Raw genomic sequence first — 21,511 nt, 5'->3', positions numbered from 1 at the left:
AGTTTTTGAATGTGAAATGTTGTCAGTGTTACAAGACTGTCTGCAATTGAAGCATTTAGCATCTCTAATCTTAGTGTTTCAAGTAGGTTATTACTTTACATACTAATTTAAAAAGAATACGTATATTTAATTAAGTTTGAACATTGCACCATCCAGTACCTCAATTCTAAATAGTTGTTTGGCTTCTATTAAACTTGATTCTCGTCTTATGCACTTTAATAGATATAGCACTGTGCTTCAGCCGCTTTACATCAATGCGTGTGCCATTTCCCAATCTATTTCTGTGGGTCCCATGACTCTGTCACCACGTCGCTTGGCCTCTTGCATCCATTCACGCAGCTGCTGCTGACACTGACCTGCAATACGAGACCCAGAGGCCCACGATTCTCTCTCTCCACCTTTCCTTTCCTCTATTATGACTTCAAATGCCACATTAACATGCGTAGATGTAATCAACTGCCGTCATTTGGCTTTTCATCAGTTTGAGGAAATTACTTTATAGAAGCACTTCATGTCCCATTTATTTGAATGATCAGCACTTTTCCAGGTGTACTACTGAGTGATAAAGGTTACAGGTGAAGTGGGTTGCATGGGATGCTTGGAAAGGCAAGGCATGTAGCTTATATCCTAAAATTATAGAAACGCATGCGTGATAGCATAGCCTTCTGCAAACATAAATAGTGTGTGGTTGGTCATAGCTTGTATTTTTATGTTATTACACAGTAATTAGTGAAATTTACAGTAAGAAATGGCAGCTGTGGTTGCCAGAAATACCACAAATACAGAAGTAACATTTTAGGCTTTACTGATTTACTTAAAGGGATAGAAATTCTGCCATTAATTACTCACCCTCATGTCGTTCCACACCTATAAGACCTTCGTTCATCTTCGCAACACAAATTAAGATATTTTTTGATGAAATTTATAGCTTTCTGATCCTGCATAGACAGCAATGCAACCACCACATTCAAGGCTCCAGAAAGGTAGTAGGACGTTGTTAAAATTGTCCATGTGACATCAGTGGTTCAACTGTAATTTTATGAAGCTACGAGAATACTTTTTGTGTGCAAAGAAAACAAAAATAACAACTTTATTCAACAATTTCTTCTCTTTCATGTCAGTCTTTTTAACGTGATTTCATGAGAGTACCACAATATTACATGCATGTGAAAATGATTCAAAAGAACAGAAAGAGTGGTTATGAGACATTTGAACCAAAAACACTTCCATGAGGAAGTGGCATAGTGTGTGTAAGTTAAACAGCTGATCTGATAATGCTAGTGTAAGGAGAGACCACACCCTCCATTGAGAGAAGAGAGATCAGTTTGACGTAAACACACTGGGGAAAACTAGAGCAAGTCTCAGGTTATATTTCCCACAAGCACACTTAGGGAAACCCTAGTCACACCCATCTCTGTTAATACTCAGTCACTTTAACTTACAATTAAAGTTCACTTCCAGAACAAAAATGTACAAATAATTTACTCACCCCTTTGTCATCCAAGATGTTTACGTCTTTCCTTATTCAGTCGTGAAGAAATTATGTCTTTGTGGAAAATATTTCAGGATTTTTCTCCATATAGTGGACTTCTATAGTGCCCTGAGTTTGAACTTTCAAAATGCAGTTTAAATGCGGCTTCAAACGATTCCAAATGCGGATGTAAACAATCCCAGCCGAGGAAGAAGGTTCTTATCTAGCGAAACAATTATTATTATTATTTTTTTTTTTACAATTTATATGCTTTCTAACCTCAAACACTCGTCTTGTCTTGCTCTGCCTGAAATTTTTTTCCAGTTCAATGTCGAAAAAAAAACTCCCAATCTTATTGTCTCCCTCAACAAGGGGTCATAGGATGCAAAACTCACTTTTTCATGTTGTTTGCACATTAATGTGTGTTGGCAGTTTGTGTACACAACCACCCTACAATGATAAAAATCCACCCAGTGGTATTTTTTTTTTTCAATCTTTAAAAGTAACATCCCCTTTTTAAAATCAGGTCATTCTCAGCTTCTTGTCTGTGTGACGGCACACAGACTGAAGCTGCTTCCATAAAAGTTGACTGATATGAGTTCCTTACTTAATACATGACCCGCCCTCCCCGAGCTCAAACTGTCTGACTCCGATCGCCATTGTGTCGACTCAGGTGCAGGGAAAGACATGAATGTCTCAGATTGAGCGATAGAGGTGTTCTGTTGTTGGATGTAATAATGAACATAGCAATCTCATTTACTCCTGACATCTGAGCCGCTGAAGATGCAGAGGATTAACGTTACTTAATTTTTTAAAATAAAACCGCCAATCCCGATCTACAAATGCGTCTATGTTCGTGTGAATCATTTGTGATGCAGCTTCACCCACAGCAGAAGTGAGTATAAGGGTTTTTTATGCATCTTTGCAAATGGCCTTTCTTAATAACAAGTTTCACTGCTAAATGCGGCTAAAGTAAACATTACGGCTCATCATCCCACGACAGAGAGGGGCGGGGCAAGCAGAGCTCATTAGCATTTAAAGGAACATGTAACAGAATATCTACCATTGAGAAATTTTAACCAAGTATGTTATAGACTTCTCATTAGGACCCTAAAGAATCATATCAACTTGTGGAAAATGGGCATCCGCTGAACCCTAAATACTGAGAAAATCCCCTTATTTTACCAAATACTATATCTTCATGGAACATGATCTTTACTTAATATCCTAATGATTTTTGGCATAATAGAAAAATCTATCATTTTGACCCGTAAAATGTATAAAATGTATATGTAAAGGGTGTTTGGTCGTTTTTGCCTGTTCACTTTGCAATTGCTGGGTTGTTACTTCTGCAGCGATGTAGGTTAAGGGAGTTGAGGGAGAAAATAAGATAGGAGTTTTTCGACATACCCTAACTGTCTTGAACCGTGAAAAAAACAGTTCAGGCAGAGCAAGACAAGACGAGCATTTAAGGTTAAAAAGTATATAAATTCTGAAAAAAAAATAAAAATAACCGATCGTTTCGCTTGATAAGACCCTTCTTCCTCGGCTGGGATCGTTTACAACTGCATTTAGGATCTTTTGAAGCCGCATTTAAACTACATATTGGTAGTTCAAACTCTGATCACCATAGAAGTCCACTATATGGAGAAAAATCCTTAAATGTTTTACTCAAAAAACACAATTTCTTTACGACTGAAGAAAGAAAGACATGAACATCTTGGATGTCAAAGGGGTGAGTACATGATGAGTCTCTCAGTTACTTTTTTAAAGAGCAGAAACATATTTTGTTCTGCGATTACTCACACCATGCACAGTGTTAGATTACTCACACCATGCACAGTGTTAGCTTGTTAGAACAGGAACAAATAATTTCACCTGATTTTAAAGAAGCTCCAGCATTCCACCCAATGAAGCCAGCTAATGCTTTGCTGTATGTGGGTCAGATGAGTAACCTAATAACCAAACTGAGTGCACATGATAGTAGTCCCCTTCTTCATGCTAATGGAGGCTAACCTCCTTAAAGCAGTTCCCTAAGGAATTTTAGGACTGTGATTGAAAATCCTAGTTATATTTGCACATGAGTTTAATGAGTAATTTCAAAATTCTTTTTTAAGAGCAATACAGCTTTATGCAAACACTAAACAAACTAAATAACAGTGAGTGATATGTACGTCAGTGTTTATTATGTTTCTGCATTGTAATGTGTTCTTGTGTGTTATTTGTCATTTACAGGCAGCCAGACAAACTGCGAGTGGTTTGGACCAGACGAAACAGACGCATCTGCAGCAAGGTAAAAGGAGGATGTGGGTTTATATCGTTACTGTTCCCACATTTATAGCTTTCAAGTACTATATGTAAATACGGATGTGGTTACAGTACCCTTGATGTTTATTCATCTAGAATTGCTAATGCTTTAGTAGCTACTGGAATAGTAAAGTTAAAGAACAGCACATGAAATTTTTCATACATCTTGTTTAAGATTATCATTAGATAGCATTTTGCTGTTAAAGCCAGGACATGTTATCTAAATTAGATCTTTACAAATTTTAGAGAAGAGAAAAATAAATCTCAGCGTATTAGTGTCATCAGTAACCGCACAGAAAGCCAAACAGAAAGAACAAATACTTCCTCCAAGCACATAAATCAGTTGGTGGCATTGTGATGTAATAATAATTTCAACACACAAATACAGTGGGATGATTGCATTAATATAGATAAAGCCTAATCTTTTTATGAAAGAACATGCATAATCATTGTCCAGGCCGTTTTAATGTTAAGACTTCGATGTGTGGACATCATATGTGTTTGACTGACTGGGTATCAGAAGCTGTGTTTATAGCAGTATTCTCATTGTCTTTATCAGCTCCATGGCTGGCAACCAGGAATCAAGAACCCATACAGGGGGACTGTGGTTTGGCAGGTTCCTGAGAGCGTGGACATCACTGTCACTCTTTTTAAGGTGAAAATACGAAACAGAAAGAATTCCATGTACACTACTATTTAAAAGTTTTATTTTTGAAAGAAATGAATAATTTTATTCATGATTTGAATGATTAATTATTTATAATGTTCCAAAAAAACATTTTTAAAATAAATGCTGTTCTTTTACATTTTATTTTCATCACACAATCTTGGAAAAAATCATGTTTTTTCACAAAAATGTACACAGCACAACTTTTTCAACATTAACCACCAAAATCAACATTTTAGAATGATTTCTGAAGGATCATGTTATACTGAAAATTCAGCTTTGCATTACAGAAATTTATTTTAGATTTTTCTTTTCTGCTCACCAAGCCTGCATTTATTTGATTTAAAGTGCAGCAAAAACAGTAAAATTATTATTTTTTTTAAGAAATTTTTAAGTAACATTTTTATTATCATTATTATCAATATTTAAAACAGTTGAGTACATTTTTTTCAGGATCCTTTGATGAATAGAAAGATCCAAAGATCAGAATTTATCTGTAATAAAAAACTTATGTAACATTAGTTACATATACACTATAGGCTACTATTCAAAAGTATTATATTAATTAACAATTGGTATTATAGAAATTAATACTTTTATTTAACAAGGATGCTTTAAATTGATCAAAAGTGATTATAATGGCATAATGTTACAAAAGATTTCTATTTTAGATAAATGCTGTTCTGAAGTTTCTATTCATCAAAGAAACCTGAAAAGATTTAACTCGGCTGTTTTCAACAATAATAATAAATAATGTTTTTGAGCAGCAAATCAGAATATTAGAATGATTTCTGAAGGATCATGATGTGACTGGAGTAATGATGCTAAAAATTCAGCTTGGAAATCACAGGAATACATTAAGTTTAAAAATATATTCAAATAGAAAACAGTTATTTTAAATAGTAAAAATTTTTCAAAATTTTACTGTTTTGCTGTACTTTGGATGAAATAAATGCAGGCTTGGTGAGAAGACTTTCTCTAAAACTTTCTTAGACTTCTTTAAAAACATTAAACATCTTACTGTTCAAAAACCTAATATTCAAATAGAAAATTATTATTTTAAATTGTAATAATATTTACAGTATTACTGCATTTACTGTATTTTTGATCAAATAAATGCAGCCTCGACAAGCTTAAATAACTTCTTTCAAAAAGATTACAAAATCTTAACCCTCTTTTGAACAATAGGAAACTGAGATCATTTGTGACCCTGGACCACAAAACCAGTCTTAAGTCGCTGGGGTATATTTGTAGCAATAGCCAAAAATACATTGCATGGGTCAACATTATTGATTTTTCTTTTATGCCAAAAATCATTAGGAAATTAAGTAAAGATCATGTTCCATGAAGATTTTTTGTAAAATTCCTACTGTAAATGTATCAAAATGTAATTTTTGATTAGTAATATGCATTGTTAAGACCCTAATTTGGACAACTTTAAAGGTGATTTTCTCAGGATTTCGATTTTTTTGCACCCTCAGATTCCAGATCTTCAAATAGATGTATCTCGGCCAAATATTGTCCTATCCTAACAAACCATACATCAATAGAAAGCTTATTTACTGAGCTTTCATATTATATATACATCTCAGTTTTGTAAAATTTAACCTTATGACTGGTTTTGTGGTCCATGGTCACATTTGTGATGTGACGGTGTTTAGATATGCAAATAATAAACTAACAAAAAGTTGTAAACATGAATTTTGTCCTTATGTTACATGAATGTTATTTAAATACCTGTAATCGATATCCACATCAGCAATTTCACGTTCTCTTTAGGATCCAAATGCAGATGAATTTGAGGACAAAGACTGGACCTTCATCATAGAGAATGTGAGTCTTTCTACTCTGTAATCTCACCCTGTTTATTAAAGGTGCTGCTAGCAATTTTAGCTATTTTGCTAACCTCAGCCTCAAAAGCATTTCTGTTTTGGTTAGAAAGTATGGGCCACTCCCTGACTCTTTTTCTCTGTTTAATAAACTTTGGCCTTTGACAGAAACAGGTCAGGATGTCGGAATATATTATGTGTTTATTGCTCTTTTGCAATATTTTGTTATCAAAAAGCAGAATGTTTGAAAAAGCATGTCTTGGATTATGTTGTGATGGCTTCATTGATTTGGCAATACACTGGTTTGAAAGTACTGTGCTCTAACACAATCTCATTCCAATATCCACAGGAAACAAAGGGTCACCGAAAAGTTTTAGCATCAGTGGATGTGAATATGAAGAAGTATGCGAGCGCGACCCCGGCTCAGTTTGACCTGGCGCTTACATTAAAGCCTCTGTCTGTGAAAGTGTTGGATGCCACGCTCAAACTCACCCTGTCCTGTGTCTTCCTGAAGGAGGGCAAAGCTACGTGAGTATATGTTTTCAATGTTCCAGTAGTAAGGTGTGTTTCTGTTCCTAGATCTATGTAATGATGTAGAAGCAACAGTATCAACTTCATTTCATTAGGGATGCACCGAATGTTCGGCAACCAAAAGTATGCGAAAATAAGTGAAAAGGCCAAATAAATTATACCAAACAATGACGTGACGATCAAATAGAGGTGCACAATAATGCAGCAAAAATGTCGGCAGTGTGGACGCATTTATATCTCTCCGAGAAAGACAAAAATCATTACAAGCACCGACAGCGAGAGACTGTTTAGTATTGCATCGCATGTATTCTATGAGAAGAGAAAGGGGTGGTTGTTGCTGGTTACTTTATGATGACTGAAATCGCAATATGGCCTTTAACCATTAGTAAATAAACTACAGAACATTATGTCTAACACATGCACAAATTATATTTATTCTGACAGTGCTGCACGAGTGTGTTAGCCAGGGTTCAAAGTCCAAAGCGCGAGAGAAATCTACGCTGAAATGATGAGAATCATTCACAAATCTGCTGCTGTCAGAAAAAGTAGCACTAAGGTCTGTGAAATAAAATAAAAAAGTAAGACTAAAATAAGGGGCCGTTCACATGTCGCGCCTAAAAACGTGTGGAAAACTCTAGGCGCGCCGTTTTCTTCCTTATCAACAAAGCGCTCGGGCGCTTGCGCTCCGGAAGCGTCTGCCGTTTCTAAGCAACCATCAGCTGCGCTCTAGCTCCAAGGCTATGCGTCTCCATGCATTGTTTCTTCTATTAGCGTCAAAATAATGGGGGCTTGACAAATCATAAAGTTCAGGAAATCCCTGGACCACAATGATGAGCTGCTCCTCCATGTTTCTGCTGAGATTTCAATGTAACGGAAAAACGTGGGGAAGTTGATTGGTTGGTTCATGTCACATGACCTGCGGTGCGCTTGCGGCATTCTGAAAAGTTGAGATGTTTTTATCTCGATGCGGCGCGGACGCGCCTGCAAAAAACGAGCGCGTCGCACCACGTGCGCGTCGCTTCCATTATGCGCGCGCAAGCCGCGCGTCTACATTTGAAATAACGAACTTGAGCGCGCAAAAGACGCTACATGTGAACGGCCCCTAATGATAACAATCATTACAACAGCTCTATTCATACATTTATCATAACATTTATATGTACATTAAAAAGCACATGCCTGATTCAAGAAGGGGGTCTTAAAATGACCAAAGAATATTGTTTTACTAACTTATTAATTTTAAGTTAAATTGTGCTTTTTTTAAAAAATTGTTGTTTTGTAATTGATTTTATTTATTTTTTTGAAAAGCAAGACAAAACTGTAAAAAACACATTTTGGCTATTTAATTTATGCAATGGTGAAAAAAATGGCAAAATACATGGGGGAAAAACATGAAAAATCGTGTTCGGTTTAATTTTGTTTGGCTTCAGCCAAGAATTTTTATTTCAGTGCATCCCTACATTTTGTTTACTTTCCTGATCTGTAGACTGTTTTAGTAGGCCTTCAGTTGTCTTCAATAGTGCTGTATTCTGTGTTGTGTATTCAGTGATGAAGACATGCAAAGTCTGGCGAGTCTGATGAGTTTGAAGCAGTCTGATATTGGAAACCTGGATGACTTCAATGACAGCGATGAAGAGGAGGACAAAAGAATGAGTGCAGCAGTGAAAATGGCCACAGCAGTAATAGGTACTGACATACTCTCAGTCTTAAGTACACATACTGCAAACCTGAAGTTTGGAAACAAGTTTAGAAACAGGCATTTCCTGTTCTGAAAAGGTTATTTGCAGTTTTTTTTCCTGGCGTTGGTGTTGTTTCCAGGTTTATGAAAATTTGTGTAGATGTAGTTGCGGTTTTTAGTTGTTTGGTTGTATTGAGTTGTTTTATTGTTTGCCGCAGTTTAATGCTGTTTTCAGATTTAAAAATGCTTCCATGCAATTGGCCATGTGAAAATATTGTCTCTCGGTCACGGTCATTCTTTTCTCAGATGATCTCTTTTCATTCCTTTTCATTATTTGTCTGTCGCTCTATTCTTCCTGTCTGTGGTCAGCTCCTCTTCCTCCAGATAGGAGAATACATGACAAGGCCTGGAGACCTGCTGTAGACACAGGTCCCTCTGACACAGGTAGACTACGGACTGCTCTGCCATCTTTTTCTACTCTCTTTCTTTACTTTACACTGGAATTAACATTTTATTTTTTGTATGATAATATTCAAATTAGGTATTATGGGGTGTTACATTTTTAATACTGCTTTTAATTCTTATTAAGTCTTATGCCATAGCAAAACGCACCAATGTAGAAATAATGCGCTTGTACAACTTAGTTCAGTAAGATTTAATATGTATGATTATATTATTTTATGTATATAGATATGCAAATATCTGTATTAAATTAATGTATAATTTAAATAATATAAATGTAATATAATAATGTAATATAAAAAGTATGTATAGATAGATATACTTAAAAAAGTAAGATTTTTTTTGTTTTTTAAAGAAGTCTCTTCTGCTCATTAAGCCTGCATTTAATTGATCCAAAATACAGCAAAAGCAGTAATATCGTGAAATATTTTTACTATTTAAAATAATTGCTTTCTATTTGAATATATTTTAAAATATAGTTTATTCCTGTGATCAAAACTAAATTTTTAGCATCCAGTCTTCAGTCTCACATGATCCTTCAGAATTTTCTTCTTCTTCTTCTTCTTCTTCTTATTATTATCAGTATTTAAAAGCTGAGTAATTTTTTTCAGAATTCTATGATGAATAGAAAGATCCAAAGTTCAGAATTTATCTGAAATTTTATAACATCATACACTATATCATTCAAAAGCTTGGAGTCAGTATAATTTTTTTTTTTTGGGGGAAAGAAATTATAGAAATTAATACTTTTATTTAGCAAGGATGCTTTAAATTGATCAAAAATGATGTTAAAGACATTTATAATGTTACAAAATATTTCTATTTCAGATAAATGATGTTCTTTTGAAATTTCTATTTATCCAAGGAACCACAAAATTCTACTCAGCTGTTTTCAACATAATAATAATAATAATAATAATAATAATACATGTTTTTTGAGCAGCAAATCAGAATATTAGAATGATTTCTGAAGGATCATGTGACTGGAGTAATGATGCTAAAATGCAGCTTTGAAATCACAGGAATAAATTCCATTTTAAAATATATTCAAATAGAAACCAGTTATTTTAAATAGTAAACATATTTAAAAATTTACTGTTTTTGCTGTAATTTGGATCAAATACATGCAGCTGTTCAAATAAAAGCTGTTGAAAAACTTTTGACTGATAGTGTACAAACTTAAATGTGTACAAATTTATTTAGATATTTATTATTGTTTATATTTAATATTTCTATTATTTTATACATGAACTATATTTTGTAGAAACCATTTCACCCCTGTACAGAATATTATTATTGTTATGCACTCAAGTATAATTACTTGTATGTTATATATAATGTATATATAATGTTACAACTTAAACTTGTGGAAACATCTAAAACCCCAAAAATCATTTCTTCATGTCATATCATATACTAAAAATAAGGTCAGAAATATGTTATGTGAAGTAATGCACTTATTAACTTGTGTTGCTACACTGTATTTGGATAGACTGGATTCTCTGGAATGTTTTGTATCTGTCAGAAAGTGGGTGAAATTGCATAATGCATTCCCATGACCTCAGCATACCAGTGGTCATAAGTTTATGTGTGTGTGTGTGTGTGAGAGTTTATCTGAGATCTGCATCTCTTCCTGGTTTCGTTCATTTTCATCTCTTCTGAATTATTCCCTGCTCAATTGAGTTCTTCTTTGTCTCTGCATTTCATGTCAACTCTTCTTTAGTACATATGCATCTACTCTAACTTCCTCTGTTTTTGTCTGTTCCTCTCCATGATCATCATCATTTCTCTCAGCTCAATCTGAACCAGAGCAGATGAGCTGTTCCTTCATTACGCCTAATGTTCCTCTCCAGTACCGCCCCCTGTCATACACCGCTCTTGACCCTTCTGCCCCACCCTTCTCCACTTCCTGTATCCAACCCTACCGTACTGCCGCCAATGTCCCGCAGACACGCCCCTCCCCGTACGCCTTCACTGTACCTGCATTTGCGCGTGCTCATCCACCCGCCCTGCCCAAAATCTTCCAGCCCCCAACCGGCTCAGGTACAAATACTCATCCACCCAGTGCAATGCAGCAGACCACCACAGAGTTGTGCTGGTCTCCATCCACTGCACTGTGTACATGTCCATACCTCATACATCATCCACAAACTCACTCTTCTGTTACTACTTACAGTACATATTTTCATCATTTATATTTTAGAAGTTTAGGTGTGTTTTTAAGGTGAAGTAAGTAAGGTCTAGACCTAAAGAAATGAATAATACTATGGAATTCCAATTTAGATATAGATATATATATAGATAGATTTCAGACTTTAATATTGCATGATATTTCAGAAATCATTGTAATATGCTAATTTGCTGCTCATGAAACATTTCGTAATATTGTATATTTATGCATTCAAGCTTTTTTGATGATAGAAAGTTTTAAATAACAGCATTTTTTAAAAACAGAAATCTTTTGTAACATTATAAATGTATTCACATTCAGTAAATATATTTATAATACTACAAAAGATTTCTGGCATAATTATAATAAAAATAAATGTTTTTTAATGAGCACCAAATCCGCATATTATGATTTTTGAAATATCATGTCACTTTCGATCAATATAATGCCCTTGCTGAATAAAATGATACATTTCTTCCTGACAAAACAAAAACAACTTGCTGACCCCAAACCTTTGATTATATATTTTGCGATTGCAGCTATCTCACAGTTTGAATGTCTGACTATTTTAAACTTAATTTGTTATATTCATGAATATCTGCATGAAATTACCGCATGAATATCTGCATACAATTTTGAGACATCTGTTTTAAAATAAAGTAGTTTAAGAGAAAATTAAAAGTTGTTTCTGGCAATAAGGTCTGCAGAGGTACACTACCAGTCAAAAGTTTTTGAACAGTAAGATTTTTAATGTTTTTTAAAGAAGTCTCTTCAGCTCACCAAGCCTGCATTTATTTGATTCAAAATACAGCAAAACAGTACAATTTTGAAATATTTTTACTATTTAAAATAACTGTTTTCTGTTTGAATATATTTTAAAATGTAATTTATTCCTGTGTTTTCAGCTGTTTTTTTAGCATCATTACTCGGGTCACATAATACTTCAAAAATCATTTTAATATTCTGATTTGCTGCTCAAAAAATATTTATTATTATTATTATTATGTTGAAAACAGCCAAGTAGAATTTTTTAATTTTTTTATGAATAGAAAGTTGAAAAAATAGAAATCTTTTGTAACTTTATAAATGTCTTTATCATCACTTTTGATCATTTTAAAGCATCCTTCCTAAATAAAAGTATTAACCCCCCCCCTCCAATATAGTGTATAATGTTACAAAAGCTTTTTATTTCTGATAAATGCTGATTTTTTTATCTTTCTATTCATCAAAGAGTCCTAAAAAATGTACTCAACTCTTTTAAATATTGATAATACTAATAAAAACTTTTCTTTAGCGGTAAATCAGCATATTAGAATGATTTCCTAGGAATCATGTGACACTAAAGACTGGAGTCATGATGCAGAAAATTTTGCTTTGATCACAGGAGTAAATTACATATTAAATAGAAAGCAATTATTTTAAATATTAAACATTTCACAATATTACCGCTTTTGCTGTATTTTGGATCAAATAAATGCTGGCTTGGTGAGCAAAAAGGAATTCTTTAAAAACATTTAAAATCTTTCTGTTTAAAAACTTTTGACTGGTAATGTATTTTTGTGGAACATTAGTAGAATATTTTTTTCTTTGAACATTCTACACTTCTAGATTCATTAAAAGGAATTTTAATTGACTTTTGGAAAACTGCCAATTAAAGACAAGGGAAGCCTGATCCCCATAGTAACTGCCGTAGCACCCTGTGAATTTGTTCATCAAAATAGCTATATATCCAGCCCTTGACTTTTACCATTCTTGCCTTGTCACAACTTGATCTAATGAACCTTATTTACCTCAGTCTGATGAGTGTTTTTGCCTCTTTTAAAACACACACATCAATAGATTTACAAAAAAGCTGTTGCTTTACTTTCTATCTTCTGTTATTTTCTCCCTCTTCACCTCTCATCATGCTATAATTTTTCCTTCTCCCTTTAAGTCGCTGTATCTGTCACTCAAAGGCAGTCTGGAGGTCTTGCTAGGGCTGAGTTATCGGAGAGCAGTCGCTCTGCTGAGAGCAGTGCAGTTCCTCCCCAGAGGCCTTTCTCTTTTCTTCCTGGGATTAGCACACCCTTTTCTCTTTCCTCTGCTCAATCCTCCACGTCCTCTCAGCAGACTCCTCTACCTGATACAACTCAGAAAGGTAATGAGTTAGTCAGAAAAGATATAGCTCGTAAATAGTTTTCTTGTAGCTTGCGTTAACTTTGTAATGTATTTTTGCTTATTTGATATTTGCATGTTTCATTTTTACCTGTACTGTTGCTGCTTCACCTTGCTTTCATTCTGTTGTCTTTTTCATTCTTTTCTTTTCTGTTTCATGGTTTTCTCCCCTGACTTAGCCACCCATTCTGCCACTCGTAGCAAGACCTGGAGACCTCACAGTTTTCCTTCTTCACACTCCTCCCTATCTGACTTTGACCCCTCCTCCTTTGAGTTTGGCTCCTCCCCTCAGGCCCCAATGACTGTACCTGCACCACGCCCCTCAAAAATCTATCGCGCCTCATTGGCTGAGCCAGGCTCCGCCCTTACAAAGCCTACAAGCATGCCCTCTGCTACTGAGACAGGTACATGGAGCAGATGTTCATATTTAGCACATTTTTAAATCTGATGCTATTTTATTTTAAACAATAATTTGAACCACATTTTTCATATTCTGTATCTAGCTTTCTGAAAATGATTTGGAGGTCATTAAGAGATGCAAAGTCACTGTGAATGACCCCACATACTTGTGTACTATTAAAAGTTTATAAAATTTTACTAGATACAATAATGTTTAAAAGTTTAAGGTTGATAAGATTTTTTCGTTTTTTTTTTGAAGAAGTCTATTTTTATCGCAAGGCTGTATTTATTTAATTAAAAATAAGGTAAAGTAATAACAGTAATATTGTGAAATAATATTGCAGTTTTCAATTTTAATATATTTTAAAATGTCATTTATTCCTGTGATAACAAAGCTGAATTTTTAGCAACATTACTCCAATCTTTATTGCCACACGATCCTTTAGAAATCATTCTAATATGCTGGTTTATTGCTCAAGAAACATTTATTATTATTATCAATTTTGAAACTATTATGGTGCTTATTTTTTGTGGAAATTGTGATACATTTCCCCTCCAAGACTCTTTAATGAATTGAAAGTTTAAAAGAGCAGCATTTACTTGAAATATGTAACATTATAAAAGAGTTTACTGTCACTTTTGATCAATTTCATGCTTCCTTGCTGAATAAAAGTATTAATTTCTTTTAAAAAAAGATGAATTAAAAATATAGAAAGATTATTAAAATACTGGAGACTATCTAGAAAATCAGTGTCCCCTACCCTAAATTATGGATGCCACCTTCCTTTAATTAACAGTAGCAAGTAGCAAATGGCTGTGGCATAAATTTAAAGCTATTGGGTATTTAAGAACAATGTTAATATTTATAAAAATTTTAAGATAACTGTTTCTTAATTTTTTTCTAAAAATTAGAAGAATCTCTTCTTACAGTTGAAGTCAAAGGTTTACATACACCTTGCAGAATCTGCAAAATGTTAATTACTTTACCAAACTAAGATGGATCACTTGATTCTTAATACTATGTTGTTACCTAAATGATCCACAGCTGTTTTTTTTTTTTTGTTTAGTGATAGTTGTTTATAAGTCCCTTGTTTGTCCTTCAAAAAATCGTTCAGGTCCCACAAATTCTTTGGTTTTTCAGCATTTTTGTGTATTTGAACCCTTTCCAACAATGACTGTGTGATTTTAAGATCCATCTTTTTACACTGAGGACAACTGAGGGACTCATATGCAGCTACTGCAGAAGGTTCAAACGGTTATGAAGAAGGAAGGAACAGAAGGAAACACAATGCATTAAGAGCCAGGGGTGTAAACCTTTCAACAGAATGGAGATGTGTACATTTTTCTTATTTTGCCAAAATATCATATATTTTTTTCATTCAGTACTGCCTTTTAGAAGCTACAGAAGATACTTACATGTTTACCAGAAGACAAAATAAGTTAAATTTACCCTGATTTTTAAATTCAAAAAGTTTTTGAACTTAATAAATCGTGTTTCAGTCATGTAACAAGTGTATTAAAAATCAAGTGTATGTAAACTAATGAACGGGGTCATTTTTATAAATTCAACTATTATTTTCTCTCGTGGACTATATATAAACGTCTTTTAAATATCTTATTCAGGTCGGTACTAAATAAAAAATAACATGCATTTTGTATTATCCTTCTTATTTTGGTAAAATAATTAACATTATGCAGATTCTGCAAGGTGTATGTAAACTTTTGACTTCAACTGTACTTTTTCCCAAACATTGTTAACATTTGCAAATCTGTGCTAATCATATTCTTTTTTCTTCTTCTTCCCTCTGTATCTGTTCTACATATCATACATGCACTCTGTCATTATTAAACTCCAGCATCTTGGCAAAAAGAGTGGAGGTCCCCCAAGCTGAAACCCCTCACCTCTCCAGATCATATTAACCAGCAGTGTCAACCAGCCTCTATTACCTCCTCTCCTCCTACACAAAACCCTCATCAAATGTACATCCCCCTTTCAACACTGTCTTCATCCAATGTTCCTCCTCAACCAATGAACTCCTCTACTGTTACTCCCAATCCTGCTGTAACATCTCCCAGTATGGCTCCTTCCTCTGAGAAGCCCAGTGTTGCGATAGTCTCTACTTCTTGCTCTCAAACCCCATCAGCTGCCGTCCTCTCTCCTGCTCCAACATCACTGGTTTCTCCCTCTAATGCTCCTGCTGCTTCATCTAGTTCTTCATCCACCCCTTATCCATTTGTTTCTACTGTCCTGTCATCTCCTCATCCTCCTGTTTCTGATGCTCCTCTAAGTTCCACTCCTGATGTTGGTCCTGTGGTCACTGCATCTGTTGTTGGCGAGTCAGGTAGAGAGCAGACACTTCAGGATAACTATTTTAAACCTGTTTGCATGTGTTAAACTAATGGAATGATTAGTTTTCATCGGTTGAGTTTCAAATGAAAAAATCATCTGGTTTGAAGGGTTTTGGATATTGTGAAATTTCTAATACTTGTCTGAATCAGCCATTTCTTGTTTTTTTTTTTTAAAGGGAAAGTTCATCCAAAAATGAAAATTGCCATCATTTACTCACTGTCATGATGTTTAATGATGGCTTTTGAAAAGAGCCTTTGGAAGTAAAAAAAAAATTGTGAATATCTTTAAGTTCTAGCTTTGCAACATCAACTTACTGAACAGAATTAAAGCGACACTGAACTGAGCTGAATGATGAGACTGTTGTGTCCGGTAGAGTTGCTTTCCAGCTAAAATTGAATAATTTCATAACTTTACAACATAAACACTGTTATTGTCCTGTTAATTAACACGGACCTGCTTTAAAATATGTATTGTATAAAGCACTAAATAAATACATGTAATTTCATATATTTAAATACATTTTAAAGGAATAGTTTACCTAAAAATGAACATTTGTTGAATATTTACTCACCCTCAGGCCATCCAAGATGAAGATGAGTTTGTTTCTTCATCAGAACAGATTTGGAGAATTGTATCATTACATGAATTGCTCATATTGATCCTCTGAAGTGAATGGGTGCCGTCAGAATGAGAGTCCAAACAGCTGATAGAAACATCACAATAATCCACAAACAATCCACATGACTACAGTCCATCAATTAATGTATTGTTAACCAAAAATCTGTGTTTGCGAGAAACAAATCCATCATCAAGAAGTTTTTTTTAACTTTTAAAGTGTTATTTCTGGCTAAAATATATCTATCCATAATATGGCTTTACTTTTGGATTATTGTGATGTTTTTATCAGCTATTTAGACTCTCATTCTGACGGCACCCATTTACTGCAGAGGATCCACTGGTGAGCAAGCAATGCTAAATTTCTCTAAATCTGTTCCAATGAAGAAACAAACTTGCCTACAATTTTATTTTTTTCAGGTGAACTATTCCGTCAAGCTGTGAACATATTTTGAACAGAAAAATCAGCAATCAGTATTCACATTCCAAAGTTCGTTTCCAAAATTTTATTTGAAAAAAATGCCAGTAGTTTTTCTTTTAAAGAAACGTCATTATTTTACTTCCATACAAGCCTGAAATATAAAATAATTTTTATTTTTGGTTGAACATAAACCCCTTAAACTGTTTCCTCTCTGCACTCATCTCATCCTTCATTCTTCTTTTGTAATCATCTGTCATTTTTCTGTCATCTTTCTTTCTCATCTGGTCAATGTCAACCTCAGAGCCTCTCCTAGAGGTCCAGACGTCCGAATGGAGACATCAGGTTGTCCCCACAGTGGTTAGACCTAATGTGCGCAGGCCGATAGCCTCTCTTCCTGTAAATGCACCTACCTCTCCTTTGTCTTCCTCTCCTTTCATTCTTCCTTTTCCCCCTTCCACCCACATTTATGCTCAAACGTCCACTGTAGCCCCTGTTATTGCCTCTGTTTCAGTCCTTTCCACTGACTCACTCACAGGTACATATGCTGGCCTGAACCTTTATCTGTGGTTCCTTCTCATTCTCTGTGTTTGTACTGTCATTGCTGTAAATATGTGTTGTATGTTGAGTGGATAACAGAGAATGGATTTAAAGCATGTCTTGAGCTAGCGAGATCTGTTTTAGATTATACTTCAACATTTCTTGCATAACAGTAGAGTGTCGGAAGGCCAAACATTCCATTCTTCCCAGTGGATTGAATTTATCCATCATAACTATAAAACTGTTACACTGACTCACTTTTTTTAAAACACTGTCTTAGGACAGCATTACGTTAAAGGTTTAGTTCACTCCTGAATTAAAATTTCCTGATAATTTTCCTTTTGAGGAAAACATTTCTGGATTTTTCTCCATTTAGTGGACTTCAATATTGGCCAATGGGTTGAAGGTCCAAGTTGCAGTTTCAGTGCAGCTTCAAAAGGCTCTAAACGATTCTAGCCGAGGAATAAGGGTCTTATCTAGTGGCACAATTGGTAATTTTCTAAAAAATTAAAAAAGCACTAGCTCTGCAATGCACGTGTGTAATGCACACATTACGTAATCATGATGGAAAGGTAACGGATATTTAGTTCTTAGTCTGTGTACTTTGGTTCAAAAAGGGTAGGGTAGAGCAAAAAACTATTAACATCAAACATCAAAATCGTCCGGCATCAATGTTTTACTTTTTATTTGTAAATGGTGCTTGACTTTTTTCGCACGTTTAGTTTCTAAACATTGTGTCGGTACGTCCACCTACATCATGTGTGACCTTTCCAACATGATCAAGCTAGTGCAAGACAAGCGTTTGTGGTTAAAAAAATATATCTTTTTTTTCTTTTTCTTTTTTTTTAAGAAAACAGCCGATCGTTTGGCTAGATAAGATCCTTATTCCTCAGCTGGGATCGTGTAGAGCCCTTTGAAGCTGCATTGAAACTGCAGTTTGGACCTTAAACCCACTTATTCCCCATTGAAGTCCACTGTGTGGAAAAAAAATCCTGGAATGTTTTCCTCAAAAAACATTCATTTCTGGAGTGAACTAAGACTTTAAAGAATATTTAAGTTTTATTATAGTGTTTTGAATTGTTACTTTTTCCATAAACACATTTAAGTTTCAACAAGACAAGCTTTTGTAAAATAGAACAGAATTGGAGATTATCAACAACAGTAAGTTGAGTGAATCTTTTACTATATGATGTTATGCCCCCTGGAGGACACATGAATGAAACTACTTGGTAAAAACAAACTGTTAATATAATATATACTACTGTTTAAACGATTGAGGTTGGTAAGATTGTATTGATTTATTTTACTAGTTAGGTACATGTAGCTTGTATGAATTGCATGAATTTTATGAAATACTGATCTTACAAGCAAATCTGTACCTTAACAAACACGTATGAGGCTTGAGCTTCCTCAATTTCATATTGTGTTATGTGTTAACTAACAGATTGAAAAGATTTTTAATAATGCCTCAATAGAATGCTGAAATGCTGCATTTGTGCTTAATATTTTGTTATAGATATATTATGCTATATCACATTATCACATTATATAATGTGACATATTATATATTTTTTATTTCAGAGAAACACAGACAGTTAAGTGTATTAGCAGAGGAGGAATGTCCCAATACCATGTCTTCTGGTGAGCATTCACTATACACTTTACACTTTAGAGCATTGGTTCACCCAAAAGTTAAAATTCTGACATTACTCACCCTCATGCTGTTCCAAACTTGTAAGACCTTTGTTCATCTTCAGAACACAAATTAAGATTTTTTTTATGAAATACAAAAGCTTTCTGACCCTCCATAGACATCAAGTGTCCTTCCACATTCAAGGCCCAGAAAGGTAGTAAGATTTCTCAATTTCAAAAATCTTAATTTGTGTTTTTTGTTGAAGACGTTTGGAACGACATGATGGTGAGTAATTATTGACAGAATTTTCATTTTTGAATGAACTAACCCTTTAACAGCCAGCCATTCATTGTAAATACATCTGAATGCTTACTTTGACATATTAGTAATTCTAATGTGATCTCTGGGTATATTTCTACAGCTGATGAGGATGAAGACGCTAAACACACAGACGTTCATCAAAACCATGAACCTCACCCTCGCAAAGCCGGAGTCATCAGTATAGCCAACCAAAAACCAAACAGCAGTATGGACAAGCAACGGCCTGTTTTTGGACTTGAGGTTGTGCGGCCTGCAAAAGGGTGAGTGATATGTTGAAAAACTGAGTGTTGCTGATTGGTTAATGTCAATAATTGTGCATTGATTGGGGTGAAAAAGAGTTGGTTGCAAAGCACTGACACTTTGGTTTCAACGTCTGGTTTTAACATATGAGTGTTGTATTTACTACTATGGGTGACTTTGATGTGAACACAAAACTATTGGCTCTTTCATTTATTTATTTATTTTTGAGTTTTGGATGAAACACTAACAGCCTGATGGGTTTTTATTGTGTTGTATTGAATTGTATTGTATTACGTGGAATCAATCTGAATATTGTTTGGTGTGTTTATCATAAAATGTTGAAGATAACTGAACACTTAAACCCTGCTCTTCAAAAATCAAAAGGTAACAGGCAAAAAGAGTTTTGAATTTAGAAATGGTTACTGACATTATGAGGCTATTGGGTTTCTTTGGTTTAAATTCAGAGTTGAAGTCACGTAATTGCCATTTTCGTATTACTTTGCATGTTAAATCGCACGTTGGCACATTGTAATGAATGAATAAAAAAATAAATGAGCATTTATGTTCATGCAAATGCCAGGAACATAAAACAATTGTTTAGACTTTGTTTAAAATTATTTTGCATTTCAGCATGGTGTTTCATTAACACTTTATTCATTTCAAAGAAATGTCATTTACATTGTTTCAAGGCCATATCCACCTTATTCTTTAACGCAGAAGTAAGCCTTTGGGTGAGACTTGCTGTTCATTAGCCGCTATAGGGAAATAACATGAAGAATAACAACGTGCAGTAAACGGTAAAACAGTTTGCACTACAAACCAGTGTGTTCATAATTAACATAATACATTAAAATAATATGGTAAGGCATACCAATTTGCAATATCAAGCAGAACAAGCTAAATGAGCTGTTTTGTACAAGTAAAAATAGATGGACACGAATGAGACCGGAAGCCAGACCGATAAAATTTATAAATGGTCTCGCCCATTCTTACGGGAAGAAAAGGGTGGATAATTTAGTTGTTCGTTCTTGGTCTAATCCCAGAACTTTTTTTCCTAGACCAGAGAGTATGACCTCTCTGCTGCCCAGTGACCAAAAGTCACCTTCTGTGACTGATGTCACATATTTTGAGCTGCGAAAATCAGAGCTGTCTGATACAGATAAAGCACCTACCCACGCAGCCCTCGAAACTGTCGCAGAACCCGCTGTGGCCCCTACATTCGTCACCCCATTAACTGAGGTCCAGATCAATCAATCAGAGAATTTACAGAGCTCCGCTGAGCTGGCCGTTTTACACTCAGCTGCACATGAGCAGACAGAAGATGAGACGATTCCTCATAAAGACAAAAGAGAGCCCTTTCAAAGTAGCGTTCAACCAGCAGAAATACAAGCACAAGAGGCCAGCCCAGAATCTGTGCCACAGCTGTTCTCAAATACAGAAATGTCCCAGTCAGATCACAATGATGAAGGGTAAGTGTGGAATGGTGCACGTGAAATTTGGTAGCATATAGTTATGGTGTTATATTTGAAGCTTGTAATGCTATATTAATATAAAATGCATATACTGTATGTATCGCGGTCCATTTGCTTATTATTATTCATAAATCCCAGTTGACATCCTCCCTCTGATCTCTGTCCCTGTCCCTCAGCACCAAAAGCATGGCCGCTTTGCTGCCTTCTTGCCCAAAAGAGTCCCATTCTCCTTGGTCACCATCCATATTAGCTGA

General features: G+C 34.7%; 1 protein-coding gene across 1 annotated transcript in view; it reads left to right on the top strand.

Moving 5' to 3' along the window:
* The window catches only part of ehbp1l1a (EH domain binding protein 1-like 1a), a 47,687-nt gene that overhangs the window by 4,011 nt on the left and 22,165 nt on the right, over positions 1-21,511 (top strand). The window contains exons 2-8 of the mRNA XM_073836375.1: positions 3,707-3,764; positions 4,338-4,433; positions 6,225-6,278; positions 6,624-6,802; positions 8,352-8,491; positions 19,173-19,232; positions 19,646-19,805. Coding sequence (XP_073692476.1) covers positions 3,707-3,764; positions 4,338-4,433; positions 6,225-6,278; positions 6,624-6,802; positions 8,352-8,491; positions 19,173-19,232; positions 19,646-19,805 — 747 coding nt within the window. The remainder of the gene's footprint in view (positions 1-3,706; positions 3,765-4,337; positions 4,434-6,224; positions 6,279-6,623; positions 6,803-8,351; positions 8,492-19,172; positions 19,233-19,645; positions 19,806-21,511) is intronic.

This window comes from Garra rufa, chromosome 3 (assembly GCF_049309525.1).
Source record: "Garra rufa chromosome 3, GarRuf1.0, whole genome shotgun sequence".
In the NCBI taxonomy this organism is placed as follows: Eukaryota; Metazoa; Chordata; class Actinopteri; order Cypriniformes; family Cyprinidae; genus Garra; species Garra rufa.
Note: the sequence above shows the minus strand (reverse complement) of the source record. Positions and strands in the feature narration are given on the sequence as shown.